At 36.3% G+C, this 22477-nt stretch overlaps 1 protein-coding gene and 1 long non-coding RNA gene across 2 annotated transcripts in view; one reads left to right on the forward strand and one right to left on the reverse strand.

Annotated features, from left to right (window-relative positions):
- Positions 1–996: 996 nt before the first annotated feature.
- LOC116545231 (peroxisomal multifunctional enzyme type 2-like) lies at positions 997–16003 on the reverse strand. The gene is made up of 6 exons (XM_032271858.1): positions 15851–16003; positions 12590–12676; positions 11195–11333; positions 6039–6166; positions 2550–2615; positions 997–1011 (listed from the first exon to the last, which is right to left on the reverse strand). Exons 1-5 carry the CDS (start codon positions 15977–15979, stop codon positions 2598–2600), a joined length of 501 nt encoding a protein of 166 aa, XP_032127749.1. The 5' UTR covers positions 15980–16003; the 3' UTR covers positions 997–1011; positions 2550–2597.
- Positions 16004–16485: 482 nt separating this feature from the next.
- Positions 16486–22477, forward strand: part of LOC116545334 — a 29977-nt gene continuing 23985 nt past the window's right edge. Inside the window, exons 1-2 of the long non-coding RNA XR_004266294.1 lie at positions 16486–16508; positions 22408–22413. This is a non-coding gene — a long non-coding RNA (uncharacterized LOC116545334). The remainder of the gene's footprint in view (positions 16509–22407; positions 22414–22477) is intronic.

Here is a 22477-nt window from a genome sequence, read left to right on the forward strand (position 1 = left end):
GGTCTTATGATAACTGCAACCACAGCCTAATGTCTCCATCTGCCCAGTCCTGTTTCCTTTGCTTCCCCTGGTGGGTGCTGCTCCTAAAACCACTCCCAAATCAACTTCCTGCACATGAATCTCCATCTCAAAGTCAGCTTCCTGGGAAACTCAGCTGTACTAGCCACCCACACATATTCTCCTCAGCTGTTACATGATTGAAATTTACTCCATCCCTGACCTTAGCATCCCACTTGCTGCTGGTCACCTCTGCATACAACTCATCCAAAGAGTATCTCACAGCACACTTCATCCAAGCTAAATGTTGAGAAAAATAGTGATGTGGCAGTACTTGCTAGTGACCATCTTTTTTGAGACTGCTGATTATTCAAGAGAGCTATACTTGGTAGATTTACAAGCATTATATGTAGTAAAGAATTTCCAGCAAAGGGGAGGGGAGAACAAAGAGAACTATTTTGAAGCACAAAGACTTTTCTCTTGCTTTAAAACAGAATACTATCAGAACAAAGTGTGAAAAATGAGTGCATACATGGAAATTTACATAAAAACTGGAATATCAATAAATAAAAGAAAAAGAAAATCACAAAAAAGGTAACAAAGGCCTTTATTGATTTAATTTTTCTTTCAATTTATCAATGCTCTTGCAAATTCTAAAGAAACTGGACTTGGGTGAAATTTTTTATTATGAAGATACAGATCTAAGAACAGAAGGATAATTAGGTGCTACCTTAGAGTTCCTTGTAAAAATAATGATACATGAAAAATTAGTAGAAAATGAAAATCTGAAGTTATCTCGTATCTGAAAATGTTAAGCAATTTCCCCTGCATCTTAGTTCTAATCACTTTTGCAGAATAATCAAGCATATTTGGGTGAATTGAGTATTTAATTATTCCATTTTTATTAATAGTATAGTGTGCCCTTCAGAGCTTGGCATATTCTTTAAGAATCATCTGAAGTTTCTGGCTCAGCATGATGTTCCCTCTGGCCTTCAGTCTGCCACTAAAGAATGCCTGCAAGGAGAGGAGGGAAAAGAGTGCCAACTGTTACAATGTTATAGTTTACTAATTTTTTTTTAAGATCATTATTCAGGCTGAATACAATTGAGTTAATAATTCTAGACAATAAAGGCAACTTTTATTTCACAATGACAATTTAATAACTATAGATAGCCTGTATTTTTAAGATATCTAAGAAAAAAAGAAAAAATGATTCCTGTGTATTTTAGAATACTACACAATAATTTATCTGAACTCACAGATCTGGGAGTTCTGTTTCAACCTATGTTTCTGGCTTTACTTTATATTCTTATATATGAATTTGAGGCCATATTAATAAAAGGCTATACTGTATTCCTCATAATATTCAATTCTGAACTTTTAAAAGCAGATTTAAAATATTTACATTTTCATGCACTAGAAAGCCATGTAATGACAAATTAAAGAATATAACACAACAGTAAACAGATCACAGCTACAGCTTCAGAATGCCTAAGTTAAAATCCAGGCTTTGCCCCTTAATAGCAAGGTGAGCTGGAGCAAATGCTTAGAATACTTAGCCTCTCTGAGCCTCAATCTTCTCATCTATAAAAGGCATGACAACAGCACCTATATAACACAACTCTATTGTGTGAGTTAACTAAAATTATCTTTACACTGCTTAGCTTAGTAGTTCAACATGTGGTAGGGAGTCTTAATTCATCATTATTACCAAGCAAAAGCTGGTGTGTTAAAAAACGAAGGGTTCCTATACTACTTCTGTAGCTAACCTGATACAGAAATTTGTGCAAGTTGCTTAAATTCTCCTTCAGTGCAAATTCCCTACCAGTAAAAGTAATAAACCACAAGTTTTTATAGCTTACATAAAATATGAAGTGAAAAAGCCTCTAGATTTCTAGCTAAATGGAGAAAATAGTGGTATCTATATACACTTAGTATTACAAAGCAGCTCCACAAATATAATCTCACTTAAGAATCACAGCTGTCAATTTGAAGTGGGCACATCAGTAGTTCTTACCCCAGTTGACATACAAGAAAATGAATTTCAGAGAGCTTATTAAATAATCTGCTCAAGTCTACAGAGCCAGCAAGAAGTAGGGCCAGGGCTTAAACTCAGCAACGCTTGTTAACAATACTTGTTAACTAGGAGCACTTAGTCTCAGAAGCAAACGCTCGTGAACTGGCGAAAAGGCAACAACTTTTTATTTCAGAAATACTGAGACAGAGCTCATTCAGTCATAATCAAATGCATTCAAACAAGAGACCAGGATTTCAAAACTAAGATTTTTTTCACTATGCAGTTACAAAAACAAACAAGCAAACAAAACAATGGTCTGCAACTCATGCAGGGAAGGAATCAATACTTAGATCCTTAGACCAGCCTGCCAAGTGCTACTCTGAAACGGATTTACAACCTAAAACAAGAATACCTAATTACTTTCAGTAAAAATATCAATTTTTGATAGTTATTTTTGATAAGAATTTTGTACATAACTCTTTCCTTCTATCTATTTTCCTATTTCTTAAAGTTCTTAACCATACATCCATATTGCCAGTTTCCCAACTCTTCTCTGCCATGCACCTGACATCACAGCAAACTCTCAGGGCACTGTGGAATACTGTAAATTTTGGAGGAAAATACAGTTATTATGGTCAAACACAAAAAAACTAATTGTTTCAAACTGCTTTATAAATGAAACTGTTGGGTAGATGGTTTGGCCTAGGAGTGCCAAGCAAAAAGTAGTAAGACTATAAACTGCCACAAAGGAAGAAGGTCTGGAAGCACTGTGCTTTCCAGAAAGACTATACCAACTATTAACTGATTGACCGAGACAGGGTCTTGTTCTGTCACGCAGGCTACAGTACAGTAGCATGATCACAGCTCACTGCAGCCTAAACCTCCTGGGCTCAAGTGATCCTCCCACCTCAACCTCCCAGGTAGCTGGGACTACAAGTGTGTACCACCACACCTGGCTAATTTAATTTTTTTTTTTTTTCCTTTTTGTAGAGACAGGGTCTCCCTATGTTGCCTAAGCTCAAACTCCTGGACTCAAGCAATCCTCTGGCCTTGGCTTCCCAAAGTGCTGGAATTACAGGCATGAGACACTGTGCCTAGCCTATAGCAATTTTATATTCCCTCCAGCTGCATGTGAATTATCTTATCCCAACCATAAAAATAGTATTTTCTTACACTTTGAAAATATGAGGCAAAAATAACATGCTTTAATTTGCATTTTTGGATACTGGGAAAAATGTTTTTTCTCTTGTTTGTTAGTCATTTCTATTCATGTCATTAATTACTGTTCCATATATTTTGTTCACTTTTTCTATTGAGGTTGTAGTGCTTCAAGAATTTTTTATATATTAATAATATCAATATACTATATATCATCATTTTATTTTTTCCCTTGATTTATGGAAATATACTATAGAGTCTGACAGGCAGAAGTTTCTAATTTCCATGTAGCCTAATCTACTGTTATTGAGCTTTCATTCCTTACTTCTATATTTGCTTTAATTTACCCAAGCATTAACTGAATGTCTACAGTATACTAGGCAACATTCTAGGCTAGGCTGAATATCTGTCCCTGTTCTCACAGAGCTAACATTAAACTAGGGGAGTCAAAAAGTAAAATGTAAACAAATAATTAAAGCCTGTTATAAACACAATGAAAGAGAAAACAGGAAGCTATTAGAATATAACAGGAAGAAACTACTTTGGATGAAATGAAGCCAGCCATGCAAACAGCTAGGAGGAGGAATTCCAGCAAAAGCAAATGCATAGACATTGAAGGAGTAAAAGCTGATGGGAAGGAACTGACAGGAAGGACAAAATAACTAGAATTACCATTGCAGGTGATGAGGCATGTGGCATGGGATGAAGCCAGAAAAATGAGCAAGGTAAAGAAACATCACATACAGCATGGTACTAGGTAGCTTGGATTTTATACACTTGCAAAATGAAATCTTGGAGATTTTATCAAGTGGGATGATAAATATGAACCAGCAATTAATGACAGTAGTAGAAATGACTAACATACATAAATAATCTGATTTACATTTTTAAAGGACTACTCTGGCTCCTGGGTGGAGAACAACAGACTGAATGAGAGAGACAAGCCTGGAAGAAGTAAGACAGGTGAGAGATAACACAGGCTAGGATCACGGTGATATCCCTAGAGAGGAAGAGAAGATGAATTCAAGATATATTATGGAGAAAGGTCAGAGAGAAGTGAGGATGAAAAGGATACAGAAGGGCAGAAGGAATCTAAGATAATTTTTACATGTCTGGGCTTATTAATTTGGGTAGACAGATGATGGTGCCACTGAGTGAGAAGGAAGAGATTGGGAGAGAAAAATAAATCACAAGTTCTATTTGGGTCACAGTAAGTTTGACACGCTGGTGAAATTTCCCACTAGAGTGGTTAAATCAAGGGTTGGTTCTATCACTACCGAGCTCAGAGAAGGCTAAGTGGAGCCAAGTTCCTCCGGCGGTGGTCTTTGTACTAGCTGTTTCCTTAGCCTGATGACTCATTCTGGTACTCTGTTCAAGTCTCTAGCAGGCATTTCAGGTATCTTAGAAAACCCCCATCAGGACTTTAAACAACCCTGTTTAAAATAGTTCCCCTGTTCTGTCACACTCTAACTCAAGGGTTGACAAAAAACAGCCAGAGAACCGGATCTACTCAGCTGTCTGTTTCTGTAAATAAAGTTTTACTGGAACACAGTCACACTCCATTGTTTACATATTCTCTATGGCTACTTTAAGTCTACAATGGCAAAGCTGAAGAGCTGCAACAGAGAGACCATCTTGCCCACAAAGCCAAAAATATTTACTATGTAACCCTCTGCAGAAAAAGTTTGTCAGTTATTGCTCTAACACTCTTATTCTGCCTTATTTTTCTCTAACTTGAGATTTTATTTCCTTTGCATTAGTACACTAAAACGAAGTTCTATACAGTAGGGTTTTGTGATAATTCAGCCAATACGTACAACCTGAATCAGAGTAGGTACTAAATAAATTCCTGGAAAGAAATTAACAGAGGGTTCACTGCATTGCCAAGCACTATACTAGCTCTTCATACATATTATTGGGCTTAGTTCTTACAACAAGGCTTTGTAAACATTACAATTATTATACTTATTTTACAAATGAGAAAATTAAAGCTTCCAGATGAAGTGATAGGGCCAAGATTCAAATTTAGATTTTATTGGATGCCAAAGACTACTTTTTACCTACTATATTACTTACAATTCCTTTTAGTTTTTCTACACAAGAAAACTAAATGTTTCCTCATTTATTCAAATTACTTCTATGCGAAAGCTATTTTTTAATAACTGTACTCATCCACTTGTTTGAACGCCTTCATTCTAAAAATCAAAAAGTTTGTTCTCTTGGGATTTCCAGCTACATAATCACAAAATGAAAATAAATTTTTCTCCTCCATTCTAATTGTCACATCAATTACTTTAGTTGATAAAATTTTGTATATTTACTTTAATTTTGTATATTTGTGGAATGGCCAAAAGTTTCAGAATAATATTAACTGAACAATGGTCACAGAAGGCACTCTTGTCTTAATCATGATTTTCCACTTAAATGCCTCTAAGATTCACCTTAAGTAAGACATTGGCTATTACGTTAAAATATTCTTCTATTTTCAATATTCAATGATTTCTTAATTTTATATATTGGGAGTGTCTAATTTTATGTAGTATCTACTAATATGTGGTTTTCACCTTTGAACACACAACAGAATGTTATTTAAAAATCTAGATGTGGGTTCTACATTATTATACTGCATCCTGAAGAGAAATTTCACCGCCCCCTCAAAAAGAATCAGTCTTAAAAAGTGTCAGCTGAAACCCCATTAAAAAAGAAATATATGACCTGTCAACCAGAATATCAGTATTAACTGTGTGATCTTCAGAGTTCTAAGAAACCTGTCTTATAAATCAGAATTTAGGAGTCAGCTCAAAAAGTGCAATTGTCAAAGAGGAAACAATAAAACAATGAATAAATGAACATTTGAGAACATTACCTTCTGAGGGTCAAGCCTGCCCAGAACCACCTCCATGAAATCTTCATCTGAAAGTATGATTGTTGTATCAGCAGCACCTTTTGCAGGGCCTTGGTACACTTTTCCAGAGCCACTTTTCAAGTCAATAGCTGGAAAAAATAGGAAGAAACCAATGTGTATCTTTTTCTCTCCACAAAATGAGGGTAAAATAAACCAAGTAAAATAGTTTCCAAGTTAATATGACATTTATTCTACACTTACTCTATCTATCGATTATATATTATTTGTCATTTAGAAAAAAGCAAAATACAGAAATACAAGAAAACAGAAATTTGAGGTGAAGAAGTGGAACTTCAAATTCTGTAGTGGCTCAGGTCATGGTCTCCAACCACCACCATCACCTTGAGTTTATAGACACCTGTAAGATCACACCTAATCTTATTGCAGAAGTGAAGAAATAGATTGTATTCATTTTCTCTTAGTGGCAGAATTCATTATAGCCATCTTACTGTTGATTTTTAGCTCTGTATTTATGTAATTAAGTTTCTGAAAGAGTCCATAACAATTTCAGTCATACTTTACAGCATTTAATGAGGAAGGGGTGAGGTAACTTGGCATTTGAAATGAGAATATGACATTTGAAAACTTGGAGACCCCTGAGGATCTTATTAGGATATATACTTTACAAACCACAAAGGGCTACTACAGGAGAAAGAAGGAACCGTTTTTGTTTATGCCTCCTTCCCTTAACATTAGAAGGTCTTTGCCGGCACAAACATGTTTTGTCTTTGTATCCCCTATACTTCCTTGACGAGAAAGTACTTAGGAATTATTTATTACATGGAAAAGCACATGAAAGAAGGATATCTACCCTCCAAAAATATATATACAATATATATTAATAGTAACAAACACAAATAAAAAACCTCAGGTTAAAAATTAAGGTTAAAAAAGTCACACCAAGAGCATACTACTTTTGTGTTATTCTGCCAAAAGTTCATAAACTAAAACTAGTCATAAAAAAATCAACTAAAAACAAACCAAGAAACATGCTATAAAATAATTGGTCTGCGGTCTGCAGTCTTCAAATATCTCAAAATCAGGAAAAGCAAAGACTGAGGAACTTCTCCAAATTAAAGCAGACTACAGATCTAAGAACCAAATGTAATGTACAATCCCAGATCGGACCCCGATCAATTCTCTTCTTTCTTCATTTTAATAATAAAGGATATTATTGGGACAATGTTCGCTATAAAGGATATTATTGGGACAATGTTGAAATAGTAACAAGAACAGTGGATTAGCTAATATACTGTATCAATGTTTATCTCCTGATATTGATCATTGTTGTGTGACTAGTTAAGAGAATGTCTTTGTTCTCAGAAAATGCTACTAGAATAGTCTCTTAGGCATAAAGGGACATCATGTCTGCAAGTTACTCTTAAATGCTTCAGAAGAAAAAAACGCATATGAAGGAAAAAATTAGTAAAGAAGATGAGATCAAATTTTAACAATTTGACAAAACTGGATGAAAGACAGACAAAAGTTCTCTGTAGCATTTTTGCAACTTTTCCATAATTCTGAAATTGTTTCAAACAAAAAAATTACAAAATGACGTTACTAAGATGAATAACACACAGAAGATAGAAAGTCAGAATTGTTTTAAATAATGTTGTGCATTCGTGTGTACTTTTGAAGATAAATGTACATGAGCATGCAGCCAGGAGCTGCTCCTGGAAGAGAAGAAGCAGTCAGTGTTGCTTAGGGAATAGAGAGTGACCCTGAGGCACATATGTCTCCAACAAACAGGACCCCATTCCTAAATGGACAACATATTTCTTTCCAAATAATATCTTTCAGGGCTTTTCTATAAATGAATGAGACGCTCATTTCAATCCAAATCCAAAATTTGGAACCAACACCCTTGAGATTTAGTTTACATCCAAGTTGAGAGACCTAAGCGGCAATCTGGTTTGACTGCTAGATGAGCATCAACCCAGGAGCTCACAGGTTTTAATAATCACATGGTATCCTCAAGAATTAATAATTCTGGTATCAAAAGAATGCCAGCTCTCAAACCTCTGTATATTCTTATATATTGTGGCAAATGTCTAGGATTCAAAATAGCTAAGCTCTAATATTTAAAGAACATCTTCATCCAGTCACATCATCCTATAGTACATATACAGTACATAATGGAGGCTTGGATTTAGTCCAGATATGCAGACTTAATTCTATGCAATTATAGTATATATATACATATATTTAAACTCGGCTTATTTTATTATTTAACAAATAATATTCAAACAAAAATCCATAGTATTTGTACTACCTTGCTATCTAACTGTAAATTCCACTTATGTTCCTATAATGGAAAAGATTACAAATATGTGAAAGGAAACCAAATTTAAATACAGAAGGATAACAACCAAACTGCTCAATGACAAACACAGCTTAAACTATCATCCTAAAGAAAATAAAACAGATTTTGCTCAGCAACATTGTATTTAGCACATGGAAATAAATCTTTGTAAAAAGTTTCAGTAATATTATTTTACAGGTATTGGATACATACAGACAATAGATTCCTATTTGAAAGTATAGGACTGTCTGTGTCTAGAATACCAATAAATTACATATTTAAAACCTGTGGGCCAAATTCTATGATATTCACCTTGTTTACAGACAAATGGAAATATTAGAACCACTATTCCATAAAGTGAACAGGAAAAGCAGATAATCCTTCAGGACCAGCAAAGATTTTCCTTCTATTTTCTTCCTGCATGTCATGAAGCAAGGTGCTGAAGCTAACGTTCTTAATTCCAACTACTAATTCCTCAAATATGGTTTCCAACTCTCTGCCTCCAGCTATGAAGTTACTCCTAAATTCCAGGTCCACAGTCCCCACAATCTAGTCCAGATCTTGGTTGGCTACAGTTTTGGTCACAACTTAATCATCTTCTCTCCCAAACCTCCCTCCTCTACCTGTTTCTTACTTCTAGTAATGGAGCCAACATCCTCAAGCACACGTGCTCAAAACCACAGCATTAGTTTTGCCTCTCTCGTTCCTGTTGTTTTTTAGACATAATCAGTAGCTAAATTAGTCAATTCAATCTTAGCAATAGTTCTACATAGGCCCTCTCCTGTCCTTTATTACCATTTCCTTAATTGAGGTCTTCCTTCCCCTTACTCTGCAATGCAACAACCTTTGTTTCCTCAACCCCAGTATTTCAGCTTTCAGCTTTCCTGACACATTGCCTCTAAATAATTATTCCTATGGATTTTTTTAAAAAGGCATCCTGTCTATTCATATTTGTAGTCTCCACCTAGCAGAGAACTTGACACATACTCAAATGTTTACTGAATGACACAATCCTCCCATTCTCTGAAAGGAGAGCACCCTTTTCCATGTCTCTTATCACTTGTGTTCTATAAGAATTATTAATATACATGTACAGGTCCACAATTCCTTATCTGAATGAATTGCTTCAGGCTGGGTTTTGAAATTGGGAATCAGATTTTAGGAAGGAAATATAATGCATAAAACATGTATTGCATATTATAAAAGGGCCCCAATGATGCAACACTCTATAAACAAGTATATTACTTCTATACTTGACTAACTCACACTAGGTGAGTTAAAGACAATCGACAGCATCATGTAAGTTCAAGTCAGGCTTCACCAGCAGTTATGAGAAAAAAAACTGTTCATTTATAGAGCGTTTTGGTTTCTGGAGTTTCAGATAAGAGTAACTGTGTTTTAATTTTCAGAAGGAGGCTGTACTGTAGGCCACATAAATCCTCTGATTCTTTATCTTTCTTATGCCTTTATGTCATCTTTCATTTTCTCTGCATTTTTACTGTTGCTTAAAACAACAAAATAGTTTTCAAAGGGTTTACTACAACAACTTCTGGCTAGTTTTAGAAATTAATAGCAATAAATACTATAAAATATGTCAGTTACTTATTAAATATTTCATTGGTATCATATTACACTTACATATTTCACTCATACTAAATAAAAAATAACATCACAATCCATACAACAAACATATTGTTTTAAGAGAAGGTACAGTATCAATTTCAGAAAAAGGCAGCCATACTATTTTCTAAAACTATGCTTTCTACATGACTTTTAGCACTCATTCAACATGTACAGAGTCAGGCTAGTTATTATGTATTATTGACCATATTAGAAGCTAGAAATAGACAAACTGCAGCCCTTTCTCAGGGTTAAGCCCAAGGTCAAATGAGAGAAAATATACAATTATAAATCACTAAAATACAGTAAGAAAACTGTGGCAAGCAACAGACTCTGTTCAAAGGGAATTCAGAGACTTATTTCTCTATCTCCTATCCATTTTCATCTTTACAAACTAATTGAAGAATCTCTAGGAAAATAAAGGTATATTTCCTTTATTTTCTAAAATGAGGAATATCCTATTATTTTAGAATACTCTACAAATAAAAGTTTGTGCCATGATTAAGGATGTGAGTTATACAGCAGACACAAAAGATCTGATACAATATTTTTTCTTGGTTCTTTTTATCCTCTAATTTCTCTTTCTTTACAAAATGGTACCAGGGTCCATTTGGACCTCCACATTAGTGAAAAAGAAATATGACTGCTTTCTTTCTGCAGCAAGATGTTTTATACTGAGTGCACAGAACTCTAATAGATAATTTCCCTAGACTAAAACAAGTACCTTTGACTACAATCTGTATATAGCAAGAAAATAGCAATTTTATACTGATAATTAAGATACTCCAAACTACTGTTTTGATATGAAGAAAATAATTTTATAACTGTCAAATATAATGACTTAAAAATACTTCATTTTGACTTGATCAATTTGCCTTATGGTTAAGAAGCTGAAGATTAGATAGATAAAGGTGCATATAGCCAAGATGGCTGTTTAAACTACTTTCAAGGATTATGATGAAATCTTAAAAGCAGGTATTTTCATTTCAGTTGATTCCCTATATTGTACACACACATACACAGACACACACACACCTTTGGGCATTCCCAAACCTGTTCATTCCCACGTGGTGGAAAAAACAACTTACCTGAAAAGGTAAGACTTACCTACCTTCAAAGGTCTTTAATTGTTAAAACGATACTTTATTAACTAAGAGTCAACTTAGAAAATAATAAAATCACAGCTATAACTTACTCCACTTAGCTCCAATGCTTCCGCCTTTAGTTATATGCCACTCAAATACAGCATTTACTTTCTTCACCACCTCATGCCCAATATTCTTTAGGTGGCGTCCTATTTCCTCAAACACAAGGGTACTCTGAAGCTCCCCACCCTAACAACAAGAAAAATTTTTTTAAGTTCTTTAAAAATAATTCAAGGACAAAAGTGATTACAAATTATATGTGAAAAAATGTGATTTTTTTAAAACTCCGCAGTTACAGTTTTTTCAAACAATGTGTCTTTTATACTTTCTTTATATTTATATATGTCACTCAGAACCTCAGTCCTCTTAATAAGAGGATTTCACTTTTATTAAAATTCAGAAATTGTATTTTAAAAGAAAAATAGGAACTGGCCAACCTATGTTTCAGCTAACTTCAGGGAGATTCTGATCAAACTAATCAACTTCTATGGTCTTATTTTTTTATTTATAAAATGGGACTAAATTACATGAAGTCTGAATTTCTTTACAACTCTAAAACTTCTTAAGTTTTGGGTTTTTGTTTTTTTTTCTTTTTGAGATGGAGTCTTGTTTTGCTGCCCAAGCTGGAGTGCACAATCTCGGCTCACTGTAACCTCCACCTCCTGGGTTCAGGCAATTCTCCTGCCATAGCTTCTTGCATAGCTGGGATTACAGGAGCCTGCCACCAAACCTGGCTAATTTTTGTATTTTTAGTAGAGACTGGGTTTCATCATGTTTGCCAGGCTGTCTTGAACTCCTGACCTCAAGTGATCTGTCCACTTCAGCCTCCCAGAGGGCTGGGATTACAGGCATGAGCCACTGAGTCCAGCCAAAGTTTTTTCCTTAGATTATTCTGAAGGGACTTTAATTTTCAGTCACCTATGTGGTTTATGATAGACAATTAAAGATCATGGGTATGAAAACCTCAACATTACAAAGTTAATATTTCAGAGATAGAATATAAACATTTTTATCAACAGTCTCAGCATGCTAATAAAGAATAATACAATGTTTTAATAAGTTATATACACTATTGGTTTACATATTTGCATATAAAGCTTTATACAAATCTTTAAATCAAGAAAAAGTACAAGATATTCAAGTTTTTAATCTACTTTTCTCCAAAATGTTGTTTGCTTAAGATTCTGATTAAACAACTGATCTATTTACTCTAAAACTAGAAAATTATGTTCTCTTGAAATATATCCCAGAATCCTGCAAAACAAATTGCCAGAGTATTCCTTTTATTCCAAGTAGTTCTGAATCAATGTCTTTTGCTTCAAAAATTAAGAATAGTTTCATGCTTGTTAATTTTCTAAAGTAGCCTAACCATTCTTAAAGTCACCTTCACCTTAACTGAAATTCTTAATGAGAAAGTGGCTTGGATACTAATTTTTATAACCTACTTCAGAGAGTGTCTTAGCTGAAATATCAGATGTTGGTGCAAGATCCACATAAGCATTTGAAAGGACAACATCTCCAGTTCCTTGGACCTTAGAAGGAGAAGGGAAAAAAAAAGTTTACTCTGAATTACAATGGAAGTGCAATTTCACTGTGAAACAGTATATTTAAAAGAAATTTATGTTTGCCTAGTATGAAAAAGAATATAATAAGCCAAATAAAAGGCTCAAGATGAATAAACACAAAGGCTTTCTGATTTAATACAACTAATACTAGCCCTGGCTTCAGAATCAATTGGAGCTCTCATATATACATATGTATGTGTGTGTGTATGTGTGTGTGTGTGTGTATATATATGTATATATATACACACACACACACACACACACACACACACACATACACACACACATACATATGTATATATGAGAATGAAGTCCCATCTCCCAAAATTCCAATGTAAATAGGCTGGGATAGAGCCTGGGCCTTGGTATTTTGGGCTTGTTTGTTTGTTTGTTTGTGTGTTTGTTCGTTTGCTTTGCAGGAGGGTAGTCAGGAGATGAACTCTTACAAATAGAATTCAGTCAATGCTGAATCCTTATAAATAGTAAAAGCATAGAACAATAGCCACATGAGGTAGTGATACTCAAAGTACATTTTTTCTGCTAATATAGAATAAAATTGGCTAGGAACAAACAGTAATAGTGTTTTTAAGTAGTAATTCCAGGTCTTATTTCAAGAAGAAGTATACACAGCATAAATTAAATGCCTAAATAGGCTTTGATCAAAATAGTCATTAAAGGAACTCAAATTCAAATTCCTAATCCTTCATTTGAAATTATTCCAATGGCTATTCTTTCATACAAATTATGATATTGCTACAAATGTATAGGATAAATTTCTAAAGTTTAAGGTAGCATTTATTAAAACTTTGATTTTTAACAATCAAGATCATTCTCTTGACTACATCCATCATATTTTCGAGAAAAAAAAAAAGATCTTTCAAGTAATTTGTTCATTTGACTTCAAATTATATACATTGAAAAGCATGGAAAGATATAATTAATGGACAAAATGCACTTTAGTAAATTACTTTGTTACCAAGTCAAGCAAATCATTTTAAAACACTGGCTTAAAATGTTTCTTGTATCTTTAGAAAGGAAAGGAGGAATGGAGGAAGGAAGGGAGAAAGAAAAGGAGGAAGGGAGAGAAGGAGTACTAAAACTAATAGAAAAACATATCTATAAGCTCTGAGGAAAAATATAGCAAATATGCTGGAAAAATAAGATGGCACACTTAGAATTTAACAAAATGGCAAGAATATATTATATGCAGACATTTAATCACTTCTCAGCCCTTCAAGTTTGTATCCATAGAAATTATTTACATACTACTCGTCACCAGAATCGCAGGAAAATAAATTTACCTGTAATATAGTCATGGTCCTCAACACTCTTAGAGTTCATAATCTTAATCAAAAAGCAAAGCTTAGTCATACAAAACAAATCAGCAAATGAGAAGGCGCCAAAGTATGTGGCACATATATTAGCTGCAGAGGCTTTCAGAGACCAATGTGAACGTATGCATGGGTAGGAAAGCAGGGAGTAGTAGTAAGAGCCTGCCTCTAAGAGAAAGTGGAGCTTGAACTTAAGCCTAAGGGACAGGAGGAATTTGAGAAGTAAAATAAACAATATGTACAGATTAAGCAGGAAAATGATATTGCAACCAGCAGAAAGGAATTAGGAGTAAGGCAACCACGTAAGAAGAATTTTGCAAAGTTATCTATTTGTGAAAGAAAACACGATACAGAAAAGACATTTAGGGCCTGGGATCAAAGCCCTGAAGCCATGCTGATTGGGTTTCTATCCGAGCTCAGGCACTTGCTGTGTGACTATGAGCAAGTTATCTTGGACACCTAGATTAGATTTTCTTTGGAACCTAGATTTTCTTATATTTACGTGCAGATTTATTACGCATATTAAAGCAAATACTATTGCCAGTTTACAAGTTCTCAGTAAGTGGAAGCTGTTGCTATTATTGTTGGAGTTGTTTAAAACGCTCCATATAGCATGAAATGATCAGGCCAAAATGTATTAGCCTGGTCAACTGTGTTGACAAAAACTGTCTTTTAATTATTTGCAAATAAAACAATGATTACATGTCCTTTTAGTATTTTACTGGAGCACTGCTAACAGCCTTACCCCAAAAACCTCACTCTATAGAGAGATATACCTTTATGTGGCTTGTCATTTACTGTTCGTTAGGCCAGGACTCTGTGATAAAACTTGTTAATTTGTGGATTTTTGTATAATAAAGATGCATATGATATCTGTCCAGAGAAAAATCATAAAGGGTAAGATTTTACTATCCTGTAGGATATTAACTATTTTTGTCCCTAACTTTGCAAAATTATTTTAGAACACCTTTTGTGTTGGACCATATAAACGGTTGTTCTACTTGTCTTTTGAACATGTTTTATCATATTGCAAGATCCTTCGTTAATGAGTCAAATAGATTGCTGTCATGTTTTCATTGTGTATCTGTACAATGCCTTTAATTTTTTTTTTTAAGTTATTCTTTCTTTTTTTTTTTTTTTTTTTTTAGAGTCTCACTTTGTTTACAGGCTTGGAGTGCAGTGGTGTGACCTCAGCTCACTGCAACCTCTGCCTCCCAGGTTCAAGCAATTCTCCTGCCTTAGCCTCTCGAGTAGCTGGGACTACAGGCATGCACCACCACGCCCAGCTAATTTTTTTGTATTTTTAGTAGAAACAAGGTTTCACCATATTGGCCAGGCTGGTCTCAAACTCCTGACCTTGTGCTTCCCCAAACTTGGCCTCCCAAAGTGCTGGAATTACAGGTGTAAGCCATCATGCCTGGCCTAAATTTTTTAAGATGCTATTTTTGACAATGATTTGGTTGACTGGCTGAGCCAAAAAGACATGGTTGGTTGAGTTTTCATAATAACTGGGCCACTGCTACATAGATAAGTACCAATTTAGTTGAAAAGAAAAGAGAAAATAAAACACAAGGTGCAAAACACTTCTATTTTATTTTTTTTAGGTGTTGCCTGATAAATAAAAATTTTTGAAAACACCAGAGAAGATTTTTCTTATTTTTAATTAAAATTTCCCATTACTTAAAAAGAAACTTTCTAGGTTTTGTCTCAAATCCATAATACTAACCAAAAAAAAAAAAAGAAAAAAAAAAACGCTAAGATGGAACACAAAGATAAAGCATGTGAGACAGTGGCAAAACAAAATTCATACCTTGGTTTGAAAATGAATTCTGTTTCCTTCCTTCCACATCTCAGTTTGTAGAGTTTGTCCTGGATATACTGGTTTTGCAAAACGAGCCTTTAAAAAAGAGTTGTGGGGTTTAAAGATCAAACACCGCATGTTCTCACTCACAGGCGGGTGTTGAACAATGAGAACACATGGACACAGGGAGGGAAGCACTACACACTGGGGTCAGCTGGGGGGAAATAGGGGAGGGAAGGTGGGGGTGGGGAGCTGGGGAGAGATAGCAAGGGGAGAGATGCCAGATGTAGGTGATGGGGAGGAACGCAGCAAATCACACTGTCACGTGTGTACCTATGCAACAATCTTACATGTTCTTCACATGTACCCCAAAACCTAAAATGCAATAAAATAAATAAATGGGAAAAAAAAATGTTTTAAAAGGAAACTGGTTTACCTGTGGGAGAAAAAAAATTGGAAGGGAAGTTAGAGAGCACAAAAGAAAAAAATGGAGGTTTAAAGATATTTAAACTCATAAAAGACCTAAATATAATATGATACAATTAGTAGAATAAAGATGTAACTAGTATAAATAAGTTAATTCTTCATATTTCAAAGTATGGAATCAAAAAATAGTGTTTTTTTCTTTGACAAATCAAGAAATAAAGCAATGATCATATTAGGTAGAGTTATATAGGTACCGCCAGAACAACTTGAAGAAATAATTAAAAGTGGTACAAATTAAGTCTGAGGACTGAGGCCTAGAGTGGGTATACAGGGAAAAATAATTCCACTCTTTACTCACACTTTTCTGTATTATTTTCTCTGAGTATTTATTATTGGATAATAAAAAATAGCTGTAATAAAATGAAAAGTATGAGAGTTATCAGTGCTATCAAAGGCAATGCATCAGAAAATGCATTTTCACTGGTGCATGGAGGATAAATTAAAAGCTCTGGGAGCTATTTGATAATGCCTTAAACTTTCTCAGTGTACATCTTTTGGCTTAAACTTGCAAAAAAATAATGTCAGCATGGATATTTTTTCTTCTTATTTATAATGAACAAAAATTTGAAATCGACTAAAAAGTACAGAGTTAAAACAATATGCAGTCATCATGTTGCTAGAGATAAATTATGGCAAATTATAAAAGTTTTTTAAAAAAATAAATCTTGAGGTTTCAAGGCATATGTGCTGATATGTATATGTACCTAATTAATTTATGAAGCAACCCAGTTAATCTGTTAAAATTGCAACTGGACATCCTTCCTGGTGCATGTGCAACAGAGCTATTTATAGCTATAAAAAGACAGTGTGCTGAACGTCAGGTCAATAAAATAATAAAAATGTATATTGCCGTAGTACAATATCTATTTTAAATTAAATAACTAAAACCCCTTTTCTTCTCTAAAGATAGAAAAGGGAGGAAGATCCAAGATGGCCGTTTAGGAACAGCTTGGAGTGGCAGCTCCTAATGAAAGCGCAGAGGGTGAGTGGATGCCGCATTTTTATTGCCCACGGACCAGGAGATTCCCAGGCGGAGGAGCCCCACGAGTCACCAGCGCAGCTGTTTTGGCCGACGCGGTTCTTTTGGTCTATGCAGCTGCTTTGTCGGTGCCCCAGCCAGCAGTTCTCCATACAAAATAAACTGGTCCGGGTGCCCTTTTGGCTGGCGATTGGAGACCCGGGAAGTCGCCCATTCATCTGATTAAAGAGGGGACTGAACAGGGAGCCAGTCCAGGAGATTTCTGGGCAAAAAGAGCGCCAAGAATCTCAGCACCGCTGTTTAAACCGGAACAGTGAGTTGCTGCATGGGAAATCACACAGATCCCGGCGCCCTTTCAACAGGCAACTGGGATAGAGTCGACTGTTCAACTAAAAATGAAAAAAAAGGCTCTGAGGCAGGAAGCCAGGTGATCAGGCTCGGCTGGTCCCATCCCCACAAAAGAACAGCAATCAGAAACTCTCTGGATGGAGAGATTCACAGCAAGTGTAGCTGAACCCGGGACAGTCCAGCTCTGTGGGGGAAGGGCGTCTGCCATTACCAAGGCACTCCACCACTACGGAGGTAGTCTGCCACTGCTGAGGTGCTGAGGCAGCCCGCCGTTGCCAAGGCAACCCGTCATTGCTGAGGCTGCTGTCATTGTCAAGGCAACCTGCCATTACAGAGAGAGTCCACCAATACAGAGGCGGGCCACCATTGCCAAGGCAGTTCTAACTACACCCATATAAACAAGACGGCAGGGAAGTTCACACGGCAGCTGAGCGGAGCCCACAGCAGCTCAGCAAAGCCTCTGCAGGTAGACTGTGACCAGGTTGCCTCCTTGCTGGACAGGGCAGCACTGAGAAAAAAAAAGGCAGCAGCACAACGGAAATTCATAAATAAAGCCCTAACCCCCTGGGACAGAGCACCTGGGAACAAAAAGCAGTTTATGAGTTCTGCTGCAGCAGACCTAAAGGTACCTGCCCAGCAGCTCTGAATGAACAACAGAGCTCATAGCTCAGCACCTGAGCTCCTATAAAGGACAGACTGTCTCCTCAAGCAGCTCCTTGACCCCTATATATAGAAAGAGTCACCTCATAAAAGAGAGATCAGACTGACATTTGGCGGGTATCCTTCTGGGACAAAGATAGCAGAAGAAGAAACTGGTAGCAACCCGTACTGTTCTGCAGCTGCTGCAGGCAATCCCCAGGCAAGCAGAGCCTAGAGTGGACCTCAGCAGTCCTACAGCAGAGGGGCCAGACTGTTAAAAGGAAAACTAAGAAACAGAAATAACTTCATCATCAACAAACAGAACGTCCACTCAAGAGACCCAATCTGAAAGTCAGCAACTACAAAGACGACAGGTAGATAAATCCATAAAGATGGGAAGAAACAAGCGCAAAAAGAATGAAAACACGCAAAACCAGAACACCTCTCCTCCTACAAGGGATCACAGCTCCTCACCAGCAAGGGAACAAGGTTGGATGGAGAATGAGTGTGATGAAATGACAGAATCAGACTTCAGGAGGTGGGTAGAAAGAAACTTCTGAGAACTAAAAGAACATGTTCCAACCCAATGCAAAGAAACTAAGAACCTTGAAAAAAGATTTGACGAAATGCTAATGAGAATGGACAAATTAGAAAGGAATATAAGTGAATTGATGGAGCTGAAAAACACAACACGAGAACTTCGCGAAGCACGCACAAGTTTCAACAGCTGAATTGACCAAGCGGAAGAAAGGATATCAGAGGTCAAAGATCAACTCAATGAAATAAAACAAGAAGGCATGATTAGAGAAAAAAGGGAAAAAAGGAATGAACAAAGTCTCCAAGAAATGTGGGACTATGTGAAACGATCTAATCTACGTTTGATAGGTGTGCCTGAATGCGACAAAGATAACGAATCCAAGCTGGAAAATACTCTTCAGGATATTATTCAGGAAAACTTCCCCAACCTAGCAAGGCAGGCAAATATTCAACTCCAGGAAATACAGAGAATACCACAAAGATATTCCTCACGAAGAGCAACCCCAAGGCACATAATCGTCAGATCCACCAGGGTTGAAATGAAGGAGAAAATACTAAGGACAGCCAGAGAGAAAGGTCAGGTTACCTATAAAGAGAAGCCCATCAGACTCACAGCAGATCTCTCAGCAGAAACCCTACAAGCCAGAAGAGAGTGGGGGCCAATATTCAACATCCTTAAAGAAAAGAACTTTCAACCCAGAATCTCCTATCCAGCCAAACTAAGCTTCATAAGTGAAGGAAAAATAAAAACCTTTGCGAACAAGCAAGTACTCAGAGATTTCGTCACCACCAGGCTGACTTTACAAGAGCTCCTGAAAGAGGCTCTACACATATAAAGAAACAACCAGTACCAGCCACTCCAAAAACATGCCAATGGTAAAAGAGCATTGACACAATGAAGAATCTACATCAACTAATGGGCAAAACAGCCAGCTGGCACCAAAATGGCAGTATCAAATTCACACATAATATTAACCCTAAATGTAAACGGACTAAATGCCCCAATCAAAAGACACAGACTGGCAAATTGGATAAAAAGCCAAAACCCATAGGTGTGCTCTTTCCAGGAAACCTGTCTCACATGCAAGGATACACAAAGGCTCGAAATAAAGGGATGGAGGAAGATTTACCAAGCAAATGGTGAGCAAAAAAAGCAGGAGTTGCAATTCTCATCTGATAAAATAGGCTTTAAAGCAACAAAGATCAAAAGAGACAAAGAAGGACATTACATAATGGTAAAAGGATCAATGCAACAAGAAGAGCTAACGATCCTAAATATACACACACCCAATACGGGAGCACCCAGATACATAAGGCAAGCTCTTAATGACTTACAAAGAGACTTAGACTCCCACACAATTATAGTGGGAGACTTTAACACCCCATTGTCAATATTAGACAGATCAGCCAGAAAGAAAATTAACAAGGATATCCAGGACTTGAACTCAGACCTGGACCAGGCAAACCTAACAGATATTTACAGAACTCTCCACCAAATATCCACAGAATATACATTCTTATCAGCACCACATCACACCTACTCTAAAATTGACCACATAATTGGGAGTAAATCAATCCACAGCAAATGCAAAAGAACGGAAATCACAACAGACAGTCTCTCAGACCACAGTGCAATCAAGTTAGAACTCAGAATTCAAAAACTAACTCAGAACTGCACAGCTTCATGGAAATTGAACAACTGGCTCTTGAATGTTGACTGGATAAACAATGAAATGAAAATAGAAATAAAGATGTTCTTCAAAAACAATGAGAATGAAGACACAACATACCAGAATCTCTGGAACACACTCAAAGCAGTCTCTAGAGGAAAATATATAGCAATAAGTGCCCACATGAGAAGCAAGGAGAGATCTAAAATTGACACCCCATAGTCAAAATTGAAAGAGCTAGAGGAGCAAGATCAACAAAGCTCAAAACCTGGCAGAACACAAGAAATAGTTCAGATCAGAGCAGAACTGAAGGAGATACAGACATAAAAAACCCTTCAAAAAATCAATAAATCCAGGAGCTGGTGTTTTGAAAAGATCATCAAAATAGACTGACCATTAGCCAGATTAATAAAAAAGAAAACAGAGAATAACCAAATTGATGCAATAAAAAACGATAAAGGGGATATCATCACAGATTCCACAGAAATTAAAACCATCATCAGAGATTATTACAAACAACTCTATGCACATAAACTAGTAAACCTGGAAGAAATGGATAAATTCCTTGACAGTTGCCTCCTCCCAAGCCTAAACCAGGAAGAAGCTGAAACCCTGAAGAGACCCATAACAAGGTCTGAAGTTGAGGCAGCAATTAAGAGCTGACCACCCAAAAAAAGCCCAGGTCCAGATGGACTCACAGCCAAATTCTACCAGTCATACAAAGAGGAGCTGGTACCATTCCTTCTGAAACTATTCCAAACAATGCAAAAAGAGGGAATTCTTCCCAAATCATTTTATGAGACCAACATCATCCTGATTCCAAAACCCAGCAGAGGCTCAACAAGAAAAGAAAACTTCAGGTCAATATCCATGGTGAACATAGATGCAAAAATATTCAATAAAGTACTGGCAAGCCGATTGCAACAGCACATCAAAAAGCTTATCCACCATGATCAAGTAGGCTTCATCCCGGGGATGCAAGGCTGGTTCAACATACACAGGTCTATAAACATAATCCACCATATAAATAGAGCCAAAGACAAAAACCACATGATTATCTCAATTGATACAGAGAAGGCCTTTGACAGAATTCAACAGCCCTTTATGCTAAAAACCCTCAATAAGCTAGGTATTGATGGAATGTATCTCAAAATAATAAAAGCTATTTACGACAAACCAACTGCCAATATCATACTGAATGGGCAAAAACTGGAAGCATTCCTTTTGAAATCTGGCACCAGACAAGGATGCCCGCTCTCACCACTCCTATTCAATATAGTACTAGAAGTTCTAGCCAGAGCAATCAGGCAAGAAAAAGAAATAAAGGGTATTCAATTAGGAAAGGAGGAAGTCAAATTGTCTCTATTTGCAGACGACATGATTGTTTATCTAGAAGAACCCAGAGTCTCAGCCCAAAGTCCCCTGAAACCGATAAGCAATTTCAGCAAAGTCTCAGAATACAAAATCAATGTGCAAAAATCACATGCATTCCTATACACCAATAACAGACTTAAAGAGAGCCAAATTCAAAACGAACTGCCATTCACAATTGCCACAAAGAGAATAAAATACCTAGGAATACAACTAACAAGGAACATAAAGGAACTCTTCAAGGAGAACTACAAGCCACTGCTCAACGAAATAAGAGAGGACACAAACAGATGGAGAAACATTCCATGTTCATGGTTAGGAAGAATGAATATCGTGAAAATAGCCATACTGCCCAAAGTAATTTACAGACTCAACACTATCCCCATCAAGCTACCAATGACCTTCTTCACAGAACTGGAAAAAGATACTTAAAACTTCATATGGAACCAAAGAGAGCCCGCATAGCCACATCAATTCTAAGCAAAAAGAACAAAGAGGGAGGCATCACACTACCGGACTTCAAGCTATACTACAAGGCTACAGTAATCAAAACAGCATGGTACTGGTACCAAAACAGAGATATAGACCAATGGAACAGAACAGAGG

This window comes from Sapajus apella, unplaced genomic scaffold (assembly GCF_009761245.1).
Source record: "Sapajus apella isolate SASKATOON/1434 unplaced genomic scaffold, GSC_monkey_1.0 scaffold1, whole genome shotgun sequence".
Taxonomy (NCBI): domain Eukaryota; kingdom Metazoa; phylum Chordata; class Mammalia; order Primates; family Cebidae; genus Sapajus; species Sapajus apella.